At 39.5% G+C, this 23402-nt stretch overlaps 1 protein-coding gene across 1 annotated transcript in view; it reads left to right on the top strand.

Moving 5' to 3' along the window:
* TBCK (TBC1 domain containing kinase) overlaps positions 1-23402 on the top strand; it is a 747174-nt gene that overhangs the window by 290242 nt on the left and 433530 nt on the right. Inside the window, 7 exon segments of the mRNA XM_053703518.1 lie at positions 40-169; positions 901-999; positions 5073-5135; positions 8144-8270; positions 8826-8876; positions 10467-10550; positions 18870-18905. Of these exon segments, the coding sequence (XP_053559493.1) occupies positions 40-169; positions 901-999; positions 5073-5135; positions 8144-8270; positions 8826-8876; positions 10467-10550; positions 18870-18905 (590 nt within the window).

Genomic DNA, 23402 nt, shown 5'->3' with positions numbered 1-23402 from the left:
AGCATTTTGTGTGTAAGTTTTAATGTATTTATTTTTCAGCCAATCAAATGTACCTCACTCGGGTAGTAACAGTGAACTATCTACCTCTGCCACACTTCCCCTGATAATTCGAGAGAAAGATACTGAGTATCAGCTCAATAGGATTGTTTTGTTTGATAGGCTGCTCAAGGTAAACTTGTTTCCTCATCAGTGTGAATAAAAAAACTATGATTTATTATTATTATTAATAATAATAGTAATAATGAAATTAAAAAAAAATGATTATTTTTTAATTTAAATTAGAGATTTGATTAGATTTAAATGTTTTTGCAGGAAAAATCAATCTAAAGATAGTTTTCTCATTAAGAACGTTAGAGTATGAAATTATTTTTGTTTCCTCATCATCTACATGCAATGTAAAATGTGTTTAGTTAAGATTCATAGTTGGTTTTAAATTAGTGTAGTAATAATAATAAAGCATGTGTGATGTCAGTAATGTCATCAATGATGTCATGTTTTATAATTGGGGAAGTCATGCAGTGATGTTAAGTGCCACCAGTACTGGGAGAACAAAGAGATCAGGTGCATTGAATTTCTTCGTATAATACTTTGTTGAATAATGTGTTGCAAAAACATTACCATGTGCTATCGTAGAACCCATTCCCCATAAGAAAGAAATTACACCAAAACGCTTTATTAGCAATAGTGTGCAGCGCAGGCATTGCAGCAAATCTTTATTCTACTAGCAAATCTGTTCATCATACATCATCTCAAAGAGCTGCACTATCAATATTATGATATTATCTAGCATTACCGAGCTTAGCTAAAGGCTTCATACAGTACAGCTGATTTATTCTTGTCTTTAGCCTTCAGTAGAGCACAGATGTTTCTGTTTATATGTTTTGTCTTATTATTTCACAGGCATACCCCTATAAAAAAAATCTGATTTGGAAGGAAGCCCGTGTGGACATCCCTCCACTTTTGAGGGGCTTAACTTGGGCTGCGCTTTTAGGTGTAGAGGTGAGGTTATATGTATAAATATTTGTGTCCATTATACAGCTTTGATATGATTTTCTTCTTAAATGGAAAGAGTCCATATCTGCATTCATTACTTTTGGGAAATAAGAACCTGGCCACCAGGAGGAGGCAAAGACACCCCAGCCAAAGGCTTATATACCTCCCACTCCCCTCATCCCCCAATCATTCTTTACCTTTCGTCCCTGGAGGTTGGCAGAGAAGTGTCAGAATGTTTCATTTCTGTTTTTTGTCTCTTATGGAGGGTAGTACTCTTCGGCATGGGACATGAGTTTTAAGTAGTTCTGTCAGTTTCTCAGTGAGGTCTTGGATGAAAGTTAGAGTCCAGAGGTGCAGGGAGAGTCTTCTGCGAAACCATCTCAGCTCATATTAACAGCTCCTCAAGCAATCAGCGTTGTCGAACTTCGCTCCGCTGTCTGCTTTCTTCTCTCAAGTCCATGGCGGGGGCGATGCCACTATTCGTCACACTTGAAAGACCGTGTTCCTGTTAAACGGCGTAGATTCCAGTAACATTGTTCATTTTACTTTATCATCAATATACTGTAATGTGAATGTTTTCCCGAGAGGCTACAACATCTTGCGGGTCTAACTTATCTTAAGGGTCTCAGTCAGTCTTGTATTATCTTGGAATTGAGGGTTAATCTCTCATGAGGGGGTTATTGAACAGGGGGGTTTATAATCATGTGTGTTATGTTATTCAACCTGCTTATGTGTGATGTTTATGGGCTCGTGGTTTGGAACATTGAGGCCTTTGGAAGTGACGCAGCCTTTTGGTTGGACGCGCTTTTTTGGACTGTACGGTTCACCTTGTGTTCTGGCGTGGTTACGTTCCGTTTTCCATTCCCGACCGTGTGGCGAAATAAATTTTCTAGTCTGCAGGGGTCTGGTCCTAGGAGGTGGTGAGTGCTGCAGCCATTGGGGGTGTCAGGTGCCGTTTTTTTTTTTTACTACTTTAGTCCATATTTATATATCATCTATCCAGTTATGGAGGATTCTGATGCAGAGACTGTGCTAATTTCAGCTTCATTTATGGATGATTCTGATACTGAGACTATTTTGATTTCAGATTCTGTGTCCGGTGACGAATCCAGATTGGCCTCTTTGACACATGTCAACCATTTTGGTTCCATGTGTCATTTCAGAGCGCCTGGTGCCTCGGGATCGGGGAATCAAGGGACTGCTGAGCCATCCGCCTCCTGGGGTTCCTGTCCTCCGAGAGGCGAGTTCCCTACCAATTCATACTTCTACACATGCGATAACCGAGTTTTTGATTCCTCCATGCAGGGTGGCGTGTTCCCCCCCTGGAGGTTACAGCACGTTTTCGCTTCCACATAATGTTGGCAATTGTTCGTCTGCAGAGTCCAGACGTTTATTTGAGAATGTGCTTGTGTCCTATTGTCCCGGCCTTCCGCCTTGGGGAGGGCCTCTAAAGTTCCCCGCGGGTGTAACTGTCCCTAAATGTTGTTCCTTTCGTTACAGGATTGCTCAGACATGTTTTTTATGTGTACTGTCTATCTGAGTTATATGATACCTTTGGGTCTTCTTCCATTGTCTCCGGGTGAGTTGGATCTCCTTTTAGGAATCTGTTTTTCCGGGTGATGGTTGTTCCCTGCAGGGACTTTGTTTAGCTTGGGGTTTTCCGGAGCTGGGTAGGCTTAGTGCCTGTCACTTCCTTGTGTCCTCTGCTTGTGCGGTGGTGATAGGGAGACTAGTCCTGCTAGTAGGATTTTTTTTACCTCAAGGTATCCCTTGGTTGTCTTGAGGCTTTGAGAAGTATTGGACTTTAGTTAGGGGTGGTTCCTTCCTTTGGTCGGGGCTTTTAAGTTCTTCTCGCTATCCGGATTCTCTGGATATGCATCCATACCCCTTGTGTCTGTTTTTTTCACCATTTGGTGTGTTTAGTTCTAGGGTAAGGTTTGCCTGAACTATTAGGTGCCCTGGCCTGTTTTTCTCCCTGAGACTTCCAGTTGCTGAAGCTTCGCTTGGCCTTTTTCCTGACCCAGTTTTGGGTGGTTTTGGAATCTTGAATCTCAGGGCTGGTCGGGGTGTTCCACGGTAGTGCAACTTGGGCTATGTCCTTGCTCCATCTACCTGACCTGGTCATGGTTGGCCAGGTTTTCTGAGTATTTTTACTCTTTGCCACAGAGTAGCCCATGTCATCTGGTGGTTAGCTGTGTGGCTTGCGCCTCAAGGGTTGTTGGTTTATACCCAACTGCTGGCGCTGGTTTTCCAATTTCTGGTGCGCCTTAGGGTTGCATTCCCCTGGTCAGCTTGCCAGTGTTCCTGTGGATTCCCTGCTCTGCAGGCGAATGGGTTGGCTGTGCCTCTGCTTGGCAAGCTACTTGTAGGGGGGTCCTTTTCTAGGACATCTGTGTTGGGAATTTATCTTCCCATTAGCCGGTGGCTTCGGGCCTTGAGGACAGTTGTTGTCCTTCCGGCATCATCCCTTTTCATTAGGGCATATTCTCCTCCCTAGGGAGATGGAGTCCTTGCTTGAGGCTTCTCCTGGATGGGAGGCGGCAAGTTGGGATTGGTTCCCCCTGGGGTCTTGCTGGCTCCAAGTCAGACTTGTTGGGCCTTTGTTTTGATAGATCCTTAGGTCTATGGCCTTGTCTGTTTTCAGAGTCGGGTTGTACTTGTACTCTGTGGGGTTGGCTGTGCTATGCTTCCGCTCGTTCCTGTCCCTGTTTCGGGATTCTTTTGTTCCCCTGTCTTGGATCCCTGAGGCTGGGTTTGTCCAGCTGGGTGTGGGTCTGCAGGTCAGGATGGCCGAGCGGTCTAGGGCGCTGCGTTTGGGTCGCAGTCTCCTCTGGATGTGTAAGCTTGGTTGACTCTGTCCTATTAGCTCAGTCTGCTAGGGTATAGATTTTCCTTTCAACTTGCTCCATTGATTTTAGAAGAGGGTTTACTCTTCCTTCGGGTCCTGAGGGTATCCCCTCCTTCTCGGGGGGCTTCGATTGAGGTTTTGTGTTCCCCTTTTTAGGGACCTGTGTGTAGGTCCGGCGACTTATGTTGCCTGGAGCGTGCCCTCTGTCCGGGGGTTGCTTTTGCGGTCTGTTTCTTGCTTGACTGCTTCTTCTTCCTCGCAAGTACCCTCTGTGTCGTCCTGTTATGGACTCTGTTCTCAAACTTGTTTTTTTTTTTACCTGGGTGTATTACACACTTTTTCATGGTCGAATGCTTTGGTCTTCTATGATCAGACACTGGGAGGACTTTGCCTCTTCAGTTGCATTCCGTGCTTGCAGGATGTTGGAGAGACGTCTGTTCTGTCTATGTGCCCGGTCTTATCCCGGGTTTCGCCTGGTATAGGCGTGGCCTCCTTTCCCTGTTTGGGCCTCTTTGGGTCTCTGTGTGGTGGGGTCACTCTTGGAGGTGTTCTTTTTTGTATTAGGGGACCTTTCGGTTTCCTCGTGTTCTCCTTTGCCTTATCTCCTTGGGGGTTTTGGCTGGTGTCCCCTTCATTTGTGGGCGGTGAGCGGTGGGGGACCAGTGTCTCCTGGAGGACTGTTGGCTCAGTCGAGTCCGTTTGTGGTATCTAGTTTGGCATCTGGACTAGCTGCGAGTCAGTGTCTTTGGGGCTTTTCCTTAAAAGTTTTTCTCAGCTTCGGACGGTTTTTTATTGGGTAGAGGTTCAGGCCTGGTGCCCTCAGTATGGGCCACCTATTGTACCCTCCTGTTTTGGCATTCAGTGTCCTCTAAAGCTTGGGCATTGTTTTCCCAAAAGCAATTAATGCAACTGTGGACTCTTTCCATTTAAGAAGAAAAACATAAATTATGCTTACCTGATAATGTATTCTTCTGGCGCATTTCACCCTAATATTTCTTCTACTTTTCCTTGTTCCTCTGCAGAATGACTGGGGGATCAGGGGAGTGGGAGGTGTATTTAAGCCTTTGGCTGGGGTGTCTTTGCCTCCTCCTGGTGGCCAGGTTCTTATTTCCCAAAAGTAATGAATGCAGCTGTGGACTCTTTCCATCAGAAGAAAAGGAAATTATCAGGCAAGCATAATTTATGTTTTTTTATACTGTTTTTTTTTTTTAACATCTCTTCATATTTTTAGGGAGCGATCCAGGAAAAGTATGATGCAACAGACAAAGACACACCCATACCTACAGACCGACAAGTACGTCTTACTTAATCATTTACTTTAGGGCTGTGATTTATAAATCTTATATTTTTCAGAGGTTCCCTACAACATATTGCAGACATTTCTATTATATAGTGTACAATTAATCAATTATAGATTTTGGCGTTGTAGGCAGTTATTAAAGGGACATGAAACACAACATTTTCTGCCATGATTCAGATAGAGCGTGCAGTTTTAAACCGCTTTCTAATTTACTGCTATTATTAAATTGTCTTTGTTCTCTTGGTATCTTTTGTTAAAAACCAGGGAGGTAAGCTCAGGCGACTGCACGTGTCTGGAGCACTATATAGCAGCAGTTTTGTAAGAATGGTATCTCTTTGAAAGAGTAAATTGGAACCTTTTTTAATATGATATGCTCTGTCTCAATCACAAAAGAAACTTTTTGAGTTTCATATCCCTGTAAGCAGTATCTATACTTACTAGGCAAGACATGTATGATAACGGTAAGTGAAAATTTCTATTGTAGCACGGCTGTTTGAATACACTATGGGCAACATTTATCAACTTGCGAGCAGGCAGGACTTGCATGTAGTGAACCTGTCAGCATCTTATCACAAATTGTGGGGTGAATATGTTACCCATATTTATCATTGCACTCGTGCAATATGATAAATAAATGCATAGACAAACTGTAATATTTATGATGATACCTTTATTGATATGTATTTGACACCAGTATAAAGTACTAAAGTATTAGCCTTTAAAATTAGAAATATTTCTGTAGTCCTTACGGTTTTCTTTTATCAGGCTCAATCTTTATGTATAATGAATCTGTATTTTAACTTTAACTGACGTTCACCTAGATTACGAGTTTTGCGTTGCGGCTTGTAACGCTGAAAATATGGCATTTTTAGCGTTAAAACAGCACTGCAGCTATTGCAAGTCTTGTCGGTATAGGTGTCCCGCACACCTTTTAGCCTGTAACGCAACGTCAGTACCGCACTCGTAAACATTTCATTTTTTCACGGGACTCCCATAGCGCCGGTATTACGAGTTTTGCGGTATGGCTAAAAAGTGAGCGTTACACCCTAAAACGACAAAATCCATACCGCCATCTAAAGTCAGTAGTTATGAGTTTTACACTACAAAGCTGTAACATAAAACTCATAACTAAACTGTTACAAAGTACACTAAACACCCATAAACTACCTATTAATCCCTAAACCGCGGCACTCTCGCATCGCAAACACTAATAATAAATAAATACATTTATTAACCCCTAATCTGCCGCTCCCGACATCGCCGCAACTAAAAAAATTATTAACCCATATTTCGCCGCTCCCCGACATCGTCACCACTATACTTAAGTTATTAACCCCTAAACAGCCCCCCACATCGCAATAAACTAATTTAAACTAGTAACCCCTAAACCTAACGCCACCCTAACTTTATATTTAAATTACAATTTCCCTATCTTATATTAAATTAAAACTTACCTGTCAAATTAAAAAAACTAAGTTTAAACTAATTATAACTATTAAACTAACTACCAATTAAATTAAACTAAACGACACATTAAAGATATCCTAACACCTAAATACCTAACACCTAAATACACACTATCTAATTACAAAAAAAATACCAAGTTACAAAAAATAACAAACAATAAATTACAAAAAATAAACGAAGTTATCAAAAATAAAAAAGAATGACACCTAATCTAATAGCCCTATCAAAATAAAAAAGCCCACCCAAAATAAAAAAAAACTAGCCTACAATAAACTATCGATGGCCATTAAAAGGGCCTTTTGTGGGGCATTGCCCCAAAGATATCAGCTCTTTTAAAAAAAAACACAAAGACCCCCCCAACAGTAAAACCCACCACCCAACCAACCCCCCAAATAAAAAACCTAATTCTAAAAAAACTGAAGCTACCCATTACCCTGAAAGTGGGAATTTGTATGGGCATTGCCCTTAAAAGGGCATTTAGCTATTTTACTGCCCAGACCCTAAACTAAAAAAATAAAACCCACCCAATAAACACTTAAAAAAGCCTAACACTAACTCCCTGACGATCCACTTACAGTTTTTGAAGTCCTGCTTGAACAATCTTCATCCCGGCGAAGTCTTCATCCAGGTGGCCTCTTCAATCTTCATCCCAGAATTAGGGCTGCTAAAATCCTATTGGCTATTCAAATCAGCCAATAGGATTTAAGCAGCTCTCATTCTATTGGCTAATTCGAATTAGGATGGACACGCTCCACGCCTCCGGTATCAAGATTATCCCATAATTACCCATTCCTCAATTTTGTATAACCAACACGGTTATATTAATATGCTTTTTACCTCTGTAATTACCTTGTATCTAAGCCTCTGCACACTGCCCCTTATCTCAGTTCTTTTGACAGACTTGCATTATAGACAATTGGTGCTGACTCATACGTAACTCCACTAGAGTGCACAATGTTAGGAGCACAATGTTATCTATATAGCACACATGAACTATTACTGTCTAGCTATAAAAATCTGTCAAAATGCACTGATATAGGAGGCAGTCTTCAAGGGCTTAGATATTAGCATATGAGTCTACCTAGGTTTAGCTTTCAACAAAGCAAATGTGATGATAAAAGTAAATTGGAAAGTTGATTAAAATTGCATGCACTATCTGAATCATGAAAGCTTAATTTTGACTAGACTGTCCCTTTAAGTCCATCCATCGCATCCTCTCCAAATAGGCCAAGCACAATATTTTAGGGAACAAAGAATTTTTCAGAGATAGAGGAATACCAAAACAGTTGCTTAGAGTTTGTGAGTAGGCTACTCAGAAACAAAGTAAGATATAGTAACTCCGGTAAGACGATGGTAGCATGAGAGATAGACTTTCAGTATTAGTGAAAGAGACAATTACAGGATGATTATTTGTCAAGCTCTGGGTTTGTTTTGTTACGTCTGTTGTAGACAATATTAGCTGCAGTTTGATATAAACATTCGGTGGCAATGTAAAGAAAATGATTGTTTTCCTTTTCCTCTTGGCTACTTTGTAGATTGAGGTAGATATCCCTCGTTGCCATCAGTATGACGAGCTGCTGTCATCACCTGAGGGACATGCCAAATTTCGAAGAGTGCTCAAAGCCTGGGTGGTGTCGCACCCTGATTTAGTATACTGGCAAGGTAAGATGGTTTTTAAAGATCCTTGCTTTGATTAATGTTGCAATCAGTATATTTAAAAGGTGTGTACTATACATAACATATAAATTAATTTTATATAAAAAAACTAACATAATACCAGAACAGAAATATGAAAATGCTTAATAAAGACACTCAACATGTTTGAATATGAGAAATATTCTTTATTTTTAACAAATGTTCCTTAACATTTTCCCATCTCTGCTTTATCGGTGGACAAATGCAAACCTGATGAGAAACAAAAATGTTTTATTCAACACAGAAATAAATGAAAAACAAACGTACAAATGGACCTGAAATACATTGTATACATTTAGACTGGAAACAGGGAAAAAAATGCAATATATTTTTTTAAAAACGGATTTATTTATTTTGTACATTTATTTTGCTGTTACTTGAAGCTCCAGTTCCTGTGTACTTATCAAGCCATAACTGCAATGACTGCAGGCTTTTAATGCGAATACCAATTCTATGGAAATAAGTTGCAATTTGCACATATTGCACATTGATATTAACGATTTTGCTTTTTTCTATTACTAGGCTTGGATTCTCTGTGTGCCCCTTTTCTTTACTTGAATTTTAACAATGAAGGTAAGTTTTTATCCGTCTACCATTAAATGCATTTTCTTTTGAACAATGGCTGTTTATTTATGCAAAGGAAAGGGAGGACATTACATGATAAATGCTTCGATGCTTATTATCTGCTCGATGGCAACTCAGTCAACAGGTTTTGGTGTATAAAGGCCACCCACAGATAAGCCTCAGTTGCTTTATTTTTTTATTTAAGCCTTAAACATTTTCTCAATAGCCAAATCTAACTCTCCAAACATTATCTTAACATTTGAATGGTTTTTGATGGTTGGTAGCACATATTCGATTGTTCTGTTAAATGAATAATTCTCTTTGTGAAAAGATATCCAAAAAATGCAGCCATATCTTAAAGTGCAAGGTGCTATTAAGAAAGCAGAAATTTGAACCATTGTGTTCACCCTCCTGTTATGCTATAATGCACAATTAACACTGTTATTTGATATGTATTAGGAAAAAATGAATAGTTCCTAAAGCTTTGTATTTATTTTCTCTGTTTTTATTAATTTTCTTTATAAAAAATAAAAAAACTTTAAAGGGACATTAAACACTAAATAAAGCATTGCTTGAATTATGTATTCTGAGCAAAAGATTATCCAGAGAATAATTTGTACATGTGTTTTGAAAAATTACATTAGTTGTTTAAATATTGAAAAAAAATGTTAATTTCCATGAAGCAGTGGTTGCCGCCATATTGTAACTTAGGTTACCTTTTCTGCTGAGGCCAATTAGGAAAGGTTATACATTATTTAAATGCAACTAATGACTGTGTGGAATACAACTGTGTCTGCACTTCCATGTTTAACATGAATTGTAAAACCCACAATTACAGGAAAAAAGAACAAAATAAATAATTATAGTATGCTGCAAAGTTGTTTTACTACATGTATTTTTTATTAATATCTTGGGGTGTTTAATGTCCCTTTAAAGACGTGTTAAAGGTTAAAGCTGCAAAAAATGTATTGAATATAACTTTATTATTTCTAGGAATGCACAATATCTGAAACTCACTATGATTTAGCCTTTTAATTGGAATTGGGTTTAGATGATAAAAATCTATTCTTTGTGCACCCTTAAAAGTTTTAACTGTGATACTTATCTGTCCAACATGTTAGTTATTATGGTATTATATTTTTAAAGATAGATCATTGATATTAGTAAAATATGTAACTCAGTTGATGTGGAGATTTTAGTTAAATTTGTGCAGTATATTAAAGTATTGATTTTAATGATTGTTAGCCGCTTATTTTTTGGATCTAATTAGTTTTGTATGTGCATATGCATTTTTAATTTAACTTCAATGTCTATACAAAAATCTAACTATCAAATTGTTAACAAAAATGTCCCTTAAATAAACAATGTGTATTTATTGCAGACAAACTGCTATTGCATTGAAGATTAAATAAACAATATAACAGAAGGATGTGCAATATGTATGTGTAACTGTGCTACAAGGTTACAATATGACCGTCTTTTATGTTCAGTTGCTTTATTTTTTTATACTCACCATAATACGGAAAAAAAGTATAAATGTTAAGATTTGTCTTTAAATGTTTAATTATACATTTATATATTTTCTTCTCATTTCACCAGCCCTTGCATATGCCTGCATGTCTGCTTTTATACCCAAATACCTGTACAATTTCTTTTTGAAGGACAATTCTCATGTTATTCAAGGTAAGTAATCTTCACTTTAACAAACTATTATTATTATTTTAGTGTGGAGTTAGATGAGGGCATCTATTAGGCAAGTGGAATTCATTTGTTACTGATTTGGAGATAGACTTCCCTGAATAAAAAGGTCTTTAGGGAGCGTTTAAAGGAGGAGAGGTTAGGGGAAAGTCTGACAGCTCGAGGAAGTGCGTTCCAGATGGTTGGTGCCGCACGAGAGAAGTCCTGTAGTCTAGCATGGGAGGAGGTGATGGTAGAGGAGGCAAGGAGCAGATCATTGTTGGATCTTAGGGGGCGGACTGGAGTATATTGGTTGATTAGTGAGGACAGGTAGGGGGGGCTGCTTTGGTAAGGGCTTTGTAGGTCAGGGTGAGAATTTTTAATTTAATTCTGCTATGAATGGGGAGCCAGTGAAGGCATTCACAGAGAGGTGCAGCAGATAGAGAGCATCAGTGGAAGTAGATTAGCCTAGCAGAGGCATTTAGGATGGATTTAGAGGGGAGAGGCGGGAGAGAGGGAGGCCAGTTAGTAGGTTATTACAGTAGTCAAGTCAAGAAATTACCAGGCAGTGGATTAGCTGTTTAGTAGTTTCAGCACTCAGAAACTGACGAATTTTGGAGTTATTGCGTATATTTGTATCTTAATGTCTAAGGCTTAATCCAGGAAAAAATGTAAAAATGACAGTAAAGTCAAAATGATATATTTATGATTCAGATAGAACATAACATTTTAAACAACATTCCAGTTTACTTCTATTATTTTTTTTTTCTTTTTCATTATCTGGTCTGCTTTGTTGAATGAGCAGCAATGCACTACTGGAGGCTGCTGAACCTATCTAGTGAGCCAATGAAAAGGAGCATATCTGTGCAGTCACCAGTGCATTGCTGTTTCTGAGCCTACCTATGTATGCTTTTCAACAAGAGAATGAAGCAAATTAGATAATAGAAGTGAATTGGAAAGTTGGTTAACTCCTTGACCCAATATGTCATACAGTATATATACATCATGCAGCATGAAGCCCATCGTATCGCATAATGTGTATAAATACGTTGCAGCTTCAGGAAGCTACAGCAGCCTCAGCTGTAAAGTGACAGCCAAGAGCTGCTGTTCCTGAGCTACAGGCATCTCATATGGTAACAGAGAACAATTGTTGCTCCGGTTCCATATTAAGGCAGATGCCTGATCGTTACAGACAGTGACACTGCGCTAGTGCTGGCGGGAGGCAGGTGGCTGCCACAGAGGGGAGGAGGGAGAGACCATATCTACTGAAAAATGTTTTTGAAAATAAAGGAATGGATGGGGTACTGCACTACAGAAAAGAGTTCAAATGGTGCCCTTCATACGTTGAGATTTCATAGAACTTACTTAAACTGAATAGGAAAATAACATTACTTTGCCTGTACATGAAAGATGCACACTCCCTAGCTTGTCCTAGGACAAGCATCCTGACTGGTTGCTTAAAGTCTCTTTACAGTGGGGTGTGAATACTTAGGAATTTTGATTTAAAATATCTTCCTTTTTTACATTGAGATGTTCAGGTGATATTTTCTAGTCGGCTTTTTAGAGTTATGCTGCATCAATTTCAAGAGCTTCAACATTTGAGTTATCATGTCCCTTTAAAGTACACTAACCACCTCTTGCCTTCCATCTAAAGGGTAGGAGAGTCCACTGCTTCATTCATCACTTGTGGGAAATAAGAACCTGGCCACCAGGAGAAGGCAAAGACACCCCAGCCAAAGGCTTAAATACCTCCCCCACTTCCCCCATGCCCCAGTCATTCTTTGCCTTTCGTCACAGGAGGTTGGCAGAGAGGTGTCGGAAGATTCTGAGTAGTCTCTTATGGAGGCTAGCACTCTTCGCAATGGGACTGGAGTTTTAAGTAGTCCTGTCAGCCTCTCAGTGAGAGAATGGGTGAAAGTTAGAGTCCAGAGATGCAGGGGGTGTTCTTCAGCAAAACCATTCCAACTCATATTAACAGCTGACGAGTTTCGCTGTCTGCTTTTACTCTCTCAAGTCTATGTCAGGAGCGACGCTACTAACCTGTCACACTTGAAGGGCCGTGTTCCTGTTCCACAGCGTTGATTCTGGTAAGATCGTTTCATTATATATATATGTGATAACGCAAGAAGACAGGGTCACAGTGTGACTCCTTTTATCTTTATAGAATCTAGGGTAATACCCTCGGAAGGGTGTTATGGAACAGGGGTAATTTTAATATGCATAATGTTTATTGTGTTTTTTGCTGCACTTGTGTGAGATGAGGCTCTGTCAATGTGGAACAGTTAGAGAGAGATTGAGGCGAGCTTTTTGGCCCGTCTCTCGTTCAGTGCAGGGGCGGTCCTGCATGGCATTCCTTGTGACTGGGTGTGGCCTCAGTAACTTCCTCTTTCTCGACCTGTGTTCGGAGGAGACAAAAGCTGTTTCTTGTAGTCCGGGTTATAGGAGGTGATGAGTGCCCCGGCTATTTAATCTAGAATCAAGTCCGTAATAAAGGCGCAAGCTATGGAGGACTCTGATATGTTGGACGATACTACTAACTGTGTATACTGTGAGGAGGTTCCGTGGGAACCGCCGTTACAGCTCTGTTTCACATGTTATGACAATATTACTACTTCTAAAAAGAATAAAGTATTTAGTACAACTGAGCCGTCCACCTCTGAGGGTTCTCCATCCTGCAAGGTGCGTTCCCTAAAAGCATGTCCGATTACACAAGCAGTTCCCCAGGGCACTACTAACACTCCCGCGGGAGGGGCCCTTTGGCCTCCAGACTTTGCTGATCAATTGCAGACGGCGGTTTCTGCGGCCATAAATTCGATGCCTCGTCCTACTAAGTGCAAGCGGAAGGTACGGCACTGCTATCCGTCTCAGGGTTTTTGACTCCGCTGGGTATCTCGGACAGATTATCCGCAGAGGAGGACAATTCCGACTTATCAGAGAATGTTGCTTCTGAGTCTGAATCAGCTACTTTTAGGCCTCCAGATTTCAAATTTAAGATGGAGCATTTGGGTTTCCTGCTAAAGGAAGTGCTTTCTACGTTGTAGGTTCCAGAACTGAAATTACCGGAGGAACCTTAGATCCCTAAACTGGATAGGGTTTACAAGGACAGGATGGTGCCCCAGGCCTTCCCAGTTTCTATCAAAATGGTGAACATTATTAAAAATGAATAGGAGAAACTAGGTTCGCCCTTTTCTCTCTTGTCTTCTTTTAAGAAGCTTTTCCCCGTTCCGGACGTGCAGCTTGAACTATGGCGAACCAACCCTAAGGTGGATGGAGCTATCTCCACCCTCGCTAAGAGAACGACCATTCCGCTTGAGGATAACTCCTCTTTTCAGGATCCCATGGATAAAAAAATGGAGCCCATGTTGCGGAAGATGTTCCAACTGACGGGGTTCGTTTTCCAACTGGCGGCGGCTGTAGCAGCTGTGACTGGTGCGGCTACCTATTGGTGTGATGCACTATCAGCAATGGTTGAGGTGGAGACCCCCCACAAAGAGATTTTAAATCGGATCAAAGCCTTAAGGGTATCGCATTCATTCATTTGTGATGCTAAAATGCAGATTATTCGTCTGAATGCTACGACTTCAGGGTTTTCTGTTTTAGCTCGCAGGGCTCTGTGGCTAAAATCGTGGTCTGCTAACATGACGTCTAAGTCTCGCTTGCTTTCCCTACCATTCAAGGGGAAGGTTTTGTTTGGCCCGGGCCTGGATCCTATCATATCTACAGTCACAGGTGGCAAGGGCGCCTCTTACCTCAGGATAAGAAAGCCAAACCTAAGGGAACTACTTTTTGTCCCTTTCATGCAGTCAAGTCTCTGTGCCAGCAGCCTTCCGCAAAATCTGAGCAATCCAAGGGATCTTGGAAGCCAGCAAACTCTTGGAATAAGTCCAAGCAGAACAAGAAGCCCACTGAGTCAAAGTTGGCATGAAGGGGCGGCCCCCGACCCGTCCTTGGACCAGGTAGGGGGCAGACTATATCTTTTTGTGGGGGCCTGGAGGGAAGATGTTCAAGAGCCTTGGGTCCTGGAGGTCATCGCCCAGGGGTACAGGATAGGTTTCAAATCGTATCCGCCCAGAGGCAGGTTCCTCCTGTCAAACATCTCTTCAAAACCAGAAAAGAGAGACGCCTTCCTGGGATGTGTGAGGGATCTGTCATCTGTCAGGATAATCATCCCAGTTCCTCTGGCAGAAAGAGGTCTGGGGTATTATTCAAACCTTTTCATGGTCCCAAAGAAGGAGGGCATGTTTCATCCAATTCTGGACCTAAAGGCCCTAAACAAGTTTTTGTCAGTCCCATCATTCAAGATGGAGATGATCAGATCAATTTTGCCCCTGGTTCAAGAGGGGCAATTCATGACAACAGACCTGAAGGATGCTTACCTTCATGTTCCAATCCACAAGGATCACTTCAAATTTCTAAGGTTCGCATTACTTGACCAACACTTACAGTTTGTGGCCCTTCCGTTTGGTCTGGCGATAGCCCCAAGAGTCTTTACAAAGGTTCTGGGAGCTCTTCTCGCAGTAGCAAGAGCCAGAGGGATTGCAGTGGCTCCGTATCTGGACGATATCCTGGTCCAGGCTACATCCTAAAGTCTGGCGGAGGATCATTCAAGAGCTCTCCTCCTTCTACTTCGATCCCACGGGTGAAAGATAAACGTAGGAAAGAGTTCATTGGTCCCCAGCAACAGGGTGGTGTTCCTGGGTACGATACTAGATTCTTCTGTGATGAAGATATTTCTGACAGACCGGAGACATTGCAAGCTTGCGTCCAACTATCTAGCCCTGCAGACATCCTCCAGGACATCTGTGGCCAGGTGTATGGAGGTTATCGGGCTCATGGTATCCAGCATAGATGTCATTCCATTCGCCAGGTTTCATCTCAGACCTCTGCAGCTGTGCATGTTGAGACAATGGAACGGCGATCATTCAGATTTGACCCAACAGATATCTCTGGACAGACCGGTGAGGAAGTCCCTGTCTTGGTGAACCCGACCGGGCCAGTTGTCCCAGGGGACTTTCTTCCTGAGACCATCCTGGGAGATTGTAACCACGGATGCAAGTCTATCAGGATGGGGAGCCGCTTGGGGTGCCAGAAATGCACAAGGCAGATGGACTTGAGAGGAATCGAGTCTACCTATAAATATTCTGGAATTTCGAGCAATATTCTACGCTCTGAAGGCTTGGCCCCCTTTGGGGTCATCCCAATTCATTAGATTCCAATCGGACAACATCCCCTCAGTGGCTTACATAAACCACCAAGGGGGGGGGGGGGAGGGCGGCGAGAAGCTCCCTAGCAATGAGAAAAGTATCTCGGATTCTGGAATGGGCAGAGACTCACAATTGTTCACTCTCAGTGATCCACATTCCGGGTGTGGACAACTGGGAAGCGGATTTTCTGAGCAGACAGGTGTTTCATCCAGGGGAATAGTCTCTCCACCCGAGATGTTTGCGGAGATCTGCAGCAGATGGGGGACACAGGAAATAGATCTCATGGCGTACAGACTCAATTGCAAGCTACCCAGATATGGGTCGCGATCCAGGGATCCCCAGGCAGAACTGATAGACGCCTTGGCGGTACCCTGGGACTTCAACCTAATATACATATTTCCACTGTTGCCTCTTCTACCTTGAGTCGTGGCCCGCATCCAGCAGGATCAAGCTTTGGCTAGTCTAATTGCTCCGTCGTGGCCGCGGAGGACGTGGTTTGCGGATCTAGTGGCAATGTCGTCATATCCGCTGTGGAAGTTACCTTATCACAAGGATCTGCTAGTTCAAGGTCCTTTTCTATATCAAAATTTCGATTCTCTGAGGCTGACTGCGTGGAGATTGAAAACCTAGTCTTAGCCAAGAGAGGTTTTTCGGTGAGAGTGATCAACACTCTCGTCCAGGCCAGGAAGCTGGTCACTAGACGTATTTACCACAATGTGTGGAGGACCTACTTGTCCTGGTGTGAGGAACGAGGATACCCATGGCACAAGGTCAAGGTATCCAGGATTGTCGCCTTTCTCCAGGATGGTCTGAATAAGGGTCTTGTCGCTAGTTCCCAAAGGGGACAGATTTGGACTTTATCCTCTGACATTCACTGCACGCTGAGAGGAAAACCGGGCTCCAACTTGCTGCGGAGCGCATATCAACGTAGAATCTAGCACAAACTTACTTCACCACCTCCCTTGGAGGCAAAGTTTGTAAAACTGATTTGTGGGTGTGGTGAGGGGTGTATTTGTAGGCATTTTGAGGTTTGGGAAACTTTGCCCTCCTGGTAGGAATGTATATCCCATACGTCACTAGTCATGGACTCTTGTTAATTACATGAAAGAAACGTTTTTTTAAACAGTCACAACAACTGCCACAGCTCTACTGTGGCTTTTTACCTCCCTCAATACGACTTTTGAATCCTTTTGAGCCCTTCAGAGAAGTCCTGGATCATGCAGGAAGAAGCTGGATGTCTGTGTCTGTAATTTTTGCTGTGCAAAAAAACGCTAAAATAGGCCCCTCCCACTCATATTACAACAGTGGGAAGCCTCAGGGAACTGTTTCTAGGCAAAATTCAAGCCAGCCATGTGGACAAACTAGGCCCCAATAAGTTTTATCACCAAACATATGTAAAAAACGATTAAACATGCCAGCAAACGTTTTAAAATACACTTTTATAAGAGTATGTATCTCTATTAATAAGCCTGATACCAGTCGCTATCACTGCATTTAAGGCTTTACTTACATTACTTCGGTATCAGCAGCATTTTCTAGCAAATTCCATCCCTAGAAAAATATTTTAACTACACATACCTTATTACAGGAAAACCTGCACGCTATTCCCCCTCTGAAGTTACCTCACTCCTCAGAATATGTGAGAACAGCAAAGGATCTTAGTTACTTCTGCTAAGATCATAGAAAACGCAGGCAGATTCTTCTTCTAAATACTGCCTGAGATAAACTGTACACTACGGTACTATTTAAAAATAACAAAGTTTTGATTGAAGAAATAAACTAAGTATAAAACACCACAGTCCTCTTATGACCTCCATCTTAGTTGAGAGTTGCAAGAGAATGACTGGATATGGCAGTGAGGGGAGGAGCTATATAGCAGCTCTGCTGTGGGTGATCCTCTTGCAACTTCCTGTTGGAAAGGAGAATATCCCACAAGTAATGGATGATCCGTGGACTGGATACACTTAACAAGAGAAAACACTGTAAACAGGACGTCTAAACCAAAAACTGTCTTCAGTATGAGAGCAGCAATACAGTTCTGAGTTATCAGAAATGTTTCTCGCTCACCAAATCTTAAACATTCGTTTTAAAATCTATAAATGATTCTTAATAAGAGTAGTACACACAGGGTGCATAAGCAACTTGTGTTAGTTGTAAAAGCTTGTGTTTTACTTATCTGGAAATGTGATAGCATAATATTGCATTCCTCATACTAAGTCTAGGAAATAGACACACAGGTACCCAGTTTCTATAACAATTTAAAATAAAAGATACCTGTTCTGTCTGCGTGATTTAGTCCAATTTCCTCTCTGCTTAGCAGAGGAACCGAGCTGAGACACTCTAATCCCAAAGAGATAAGAATGTGTCCTCAGGACAAATAACTTAGCTGGTCCACAGCCAATTACTGTTCAGAAGTTCTTTCCTGAACCCCTGCAGGCAATGCACCTTTTAGTCTGTAACCCCAAGAGCATTATAAAACAGATGTCTGCATGTTAATACAACATATGAATCACGTCATGCACTATTACCAAGTGTTATCAAGATTCCTATAGCACCTAAACACTTTCTATAAAACGTCTGTCTAAAGCAGAGTTGTCCAATATAAGGGAGGGTGTTACAATCCAGCCCTACACAACATTTTGTAATTATCTCACTTCCTCATCAACCAATATGCCTCTGCTTCACTCTATCTATAGCATAGAGTGCTCCTCTATTTTTATCTGGATCATTACTATTATTACTAAACCAGACTTCAGAGTCCTTTACAGCAGTAATACATTTTAACAACTAGAATGCAGTGTTTTGCTGGCTGCAATGATAAATTTAAGCCTACAGCAATGAAATGCTACCAAAACCAATCAAAAGACTGCACATGTATGTGTGTGGGAGAGAGTATATTGAGGATTTTATAGGGAAAGGGACATTCTACTACATCATGTTTATTGTTTAAAAAGATAGATAATCCCTTTATTACCAATTACCCAGTTTTGCATAACCAACACTGTTATAAAATACACTTTTTACCTCTGTAATTAACTTGTATCTAAGCTTCTGCAGACTGCCCCCTTATTTCAGTTCTTTTGACAGACTTGCTTTTTAGCCAATCAGTACTGACTCCTAGAGTACTCCACGTGCGTGAGCACAATGTTATCAATATGTCACAGATTAACTAATGCCCTCTAGCTGTGAAAAACTGTGAAATGCATTCAGATAAGAGGCAGCATTCAAGGAAACTGTACTCAGGTACAGCTCATCCGTTTTTGGTATACAGTGTTACAATTTAAATTACTGATGATACCACACGTTGGTTGTAAGTTTGTAACTGTAGCATAGCGGTTATTGCCAATAAGTGACAGAGCTGTTTGCTGATTATATAGAGAGTTTTGAGTGCAGCTAACTCGAACACAAATGCTGTCTAATTTCAGCACACACATGCAATGCCGGTTTTACCAATTCAAATGGCGCTATGCTACAGTTACAAACTTACAACCAACGTGTGGTATCATCAGTAATTTAAATTGTAACACTGTATACCAAAAACGGATGAGCTGTACCTGAGTAGTTATAGCGTGTAGGACATAGGTATACTGAATTTCCATTTATGAGAATTAACACTGCCTTGAAAACACGGTATACAAGTGTACATCTATATCAAATTAAAATACAAAGTATAATATCCACCAGTAGACAGTTTTGAGGTGATGCAATAGAATTAGAGCTGTATTAACAAATGGTCAAATTGTAATATACAGTAACTGTTGTGTATAACAAAGTAATGTCTTATTAAGATTATTACTATTTAAGACTACAGAATATTTTTCTCTGTTTGGTCTATTACACAGATATACACATAACTATTACATGACCTCTTGTTATAAGTCTGCATCAGGTTCAATTAACTTGATGCAATTGTACTTTAGAAGGTTACCAGTATAACCTATAACCTACCTAGCTAGAATCTACTTAAAAAGAACAGGTTAACCACTGAGTCTTTAGCATCTAAGTGTGTTTTTAAATTTATTTCCAGTATTTTATATTAATTTTGACACAATAAAAGTTATGTTTTAACGTGGAACACGCAAACTCACTAGACCATCAGTAACTCTAATTTGCCTAAAGGAACAAAGTCTTTTATACCATTTAGAACTATACCCTATATTAACCCCCAAGAGTGCTATATATGTAGTCTGTCGAGTTAGAGCCTCTCTCTACCAAGTTTCACATGTTGAAAACTACATAGCACCTTTAGTAGTCCACATTTTTATAAGGGAATTATCCCCATATATACTAAGGACAAACAGGGGTTTAATTGGAAATTAGAAATATTCAAGCCACATTAGGCTAAGTAGTGCCGTTGATACCTCCTTTCTCTAGCAAGGTTTTCAATATACTTGGTTATAAATAAGCTGACAGAAGCAGGAAGTGATCTACAGTATATAGAGAAGAGGGGTTCCGATCTTGGACTTTTGGGTGGTTTTTCTACCAATTCCATTGTTAGAGACCATCAGTCCACCAGTATGGTACGGTTCCAAAACAAGAGAGAAAAGCTCTTTGAGATGCAAAAGTAAAAAAAAAAATACCCTTTATGTCCATATATATATGCATTGGATGTATTTAAAGGAACTACATAATAGAAATAATATTCTTTTCATAATCTGCTCAAGAAAATTAAACTTGCTTACCAGGCAAATCAGAAAATAGAAGGATGCATTCATTGAACCCATTTGCTAGAAGTCTTACTCTCAGCTGTTGCAAAATAGCCACTCCAATACAGAATGGGAAGGAAGCATTCCCTAAGAGTAATGTATCCCACAAGTGGAATATCTTGTGCAATGGAAAAACATCTGCAAAACAAAAAACAGGTAGAGATGAGATTGTACTTTGCAGAAATGGAAAATTTAAAAAAAAGAACAAGTCATAATACAGAACAAGTCTTAAGGGCATGCACTCTACTAAATGTTAGTTGTATACATAGAAATTAGCAATACTTTTTAGTACACTTCCCCCACAGTAGTACATGGGCATGGGATTATTCAGTAATGTCAAGTATGTGTTATTGTCGTCCCATTTGGCCATGTTTCGTTTTGTATGCATCATTTTAGGCATTGTGTTTTGTTCACATCATGGTAACTTTTTATGATGCAGGTTTCCTCTGTTTTGTGCCTGTTTTTTAGGCTATATATCATTTGGGTGTGTTTGTTTCTGGGACTGATTTTTTGGTTCCAGACACTTGCTTTCTGGACTTTTCTGCTGATTCCTCTTTGCAAGTGTGAGTTGGTTCTTGTTGCTGTTAACGGTTCCAGACGCTTGCTTTCTGGACTTTTCTGCTGATTCCTCTTTGCAAGTGTGAGTTGGTTCTTGTTGCTGTTAACTCTAAGCTTGAACCATGACTAAGCTTTCTGGATTGATATTTTGATCTGTCGTTGTTGTGTGTGTAATAATAACTCTCTAGGAAGTTACTGCTTTTTTTGACTCATGATTTAGTTTCTGACACCATTCTGTGCTTTCATCTCAACTTTTCTGACCCCACTCTCTTGCCTTGTCCTTTTTATTATGTCCACCACCTATTCTTTTGCTCAGATACTTCATACCATCTTCTGTCTTTAGAACTATAGGTCACTCTCAATGCTCTATCCAGAGTGATGGGATAGTGTTAATAAGAATCATTATTTGGCCATTTTTTAAAATGATATTTGCTTCTCGAGCTGGCACATTTATATAATTATAATTAAATATTTTATGTTTTAGTTTAAAAATAAATTATTATTATTTTAGGAAAGTTTCAGATTCAGATCACTGAAATGTATCAGTTTATTTATTTATTTTTTATTTAAATTTCAAAGTATTAAAAATGAAGGGTCATTTTGATTAATTGGAAAATGTGCTTTTTAGATTTTTATTTTATTTACTCAGTATTATAAACAGTCCTTCCTAAATAATCAGTATTATAAACTTACCATGTATTTGTTATTTGAAATTTAGGAAGTTTAGGAAGAATGTTAATTATTGAAATTGATGAAAATTATAGAGTACTATCAAAAATAAATCCTTTTCTTAAAAAAAATGTAATTAATGGTATTATTATAAATCAAAGTTTCAAAAGAAAAATATAATTCATTTTAGACTTTATAATCATTATATAAAGTGGATAATTTAATAAGAGCAAAAAAGATAATCAAATAATTTATTTTATTGCTAGAATATTTCTATATATATTTGGTAAAACAAATGGGGAAAATGTCATATAAAATATTACATAATTAAAATGAGTATGTTTTTATTTTCAAACGTTTAAAATAAAAAAGTGTATACTGGAAAAAATAACAATTTAAATGATGCCAATTATGATGTAATTTATGGCATCAGTAATGATGTCATTGATATAATGTGTGAGGTCATCAGCGATGCAGCTGATGGTGTCACTAATGATAGTGTTTGCAATGCCATTTGTGATTTTAATAATGATGTGATAAAAACCTATGCTGGATGGGGTATTTTATGTCTATAATGTATTTGTTTGTTTCCATTCTGAGTCTAATCTTAAGTATTTTAGCTTCAATACATATTTATATTTACAGGTGTAAAGTTATGAGGTTGCTTATTTGGCCAACAAAGCATAGGTCTATTATGACACCTATTTTCAAGTTTTTAACATTAGAAAAACAAATTCCAATATTTTGAAAAGTATCAAAATTGTATAAATGTCATTTATTAATGAAAAGTTACTAAAAATATTAAAATGGTTTGATTGGTGTTACAGTTATTAGATATCATGTGTTCTAAAAAAATTCCTATGAAATTGCATAATTGCTTTCAATAAAATTCAACATGGATTACTTTCTGTAACTTGGTATGTAAATAAATATTATAAAGTGGCTCTACCTAACCATATGCTTTCTATAAGACAGGCAAGAAATATCCCTGACAAGTGAACAGTTTCCTTAAACATACATCACGTCATAACTGTAGCTCCTGGGTTTAAATGCTAAATACACTATACTGTATGAAAGAAATGTTCCATAGGGGTGAACTATTGAAGATCCCCAAAAGATAGATGAGGCACACAAATTCAATAAAACTGAGGATTTTTTTCCTTAACCCCTTGAAGGTTAGAGGAAGCCTTATAGTCCATTTTAGAAGTGCTTTGCAAACACACTCACCAATGTGCAGAGAATTATTTATTTTATCTCAGGGCCTGCATGTAGATGCCCGACAGGCAGAAACCAGACTAAATATGGACATCTATACAAAAAGTAATTGTCTCTCATGGTCTTGGATCACAGTTTATTACTTCATATGTTAAAAAAAAGAATAAACTCTTCCAGCCAGGGCTGGGCTATAACCCACAATATCTTACTCTATATTAGCAGTAAAACATGAGGGATGTATGTAGGAAATAAAAGCAACATGAAGACTTCTGGGATATTCTACCTTTAAGAAGGCACAAGAATATGTAACCATCAGTACACACCCAACAGTACAGAATAAGACATCACACAAATATAGTATTAATGATCTATTCGTCAAAAAAGTAACATTCTGAGAGATTTGCTAGATTATTTAAAATGATAGCTACAAAAGCGCTAATTCCATGCAAAACTAAATGAATCTGTAAAATATGTGTTTGAATGTACTATTTAATGTACTAAATATT

The sequence above is a fragment of the Bombina bombina genome, chromosome 2, assembly GCF_027579735.1.
Source record: "Bombina bombina isolate aBomBom1 chromosome 2, aBomBom1.pri, whole genome shotgun sequence".
NCBI classification, from domain to species: domain Eukaryota; kingdom Metazoa; phylum Chordata; class Amphibia; order Anura; family Bombinatoridae; genus Bombina; species Bombina bombina.
The sequence above is the reverse complement of the archived record's forward strand: the minus strand, read 5'-3'. Positions and strand labels throughout refer to the sequence as shown.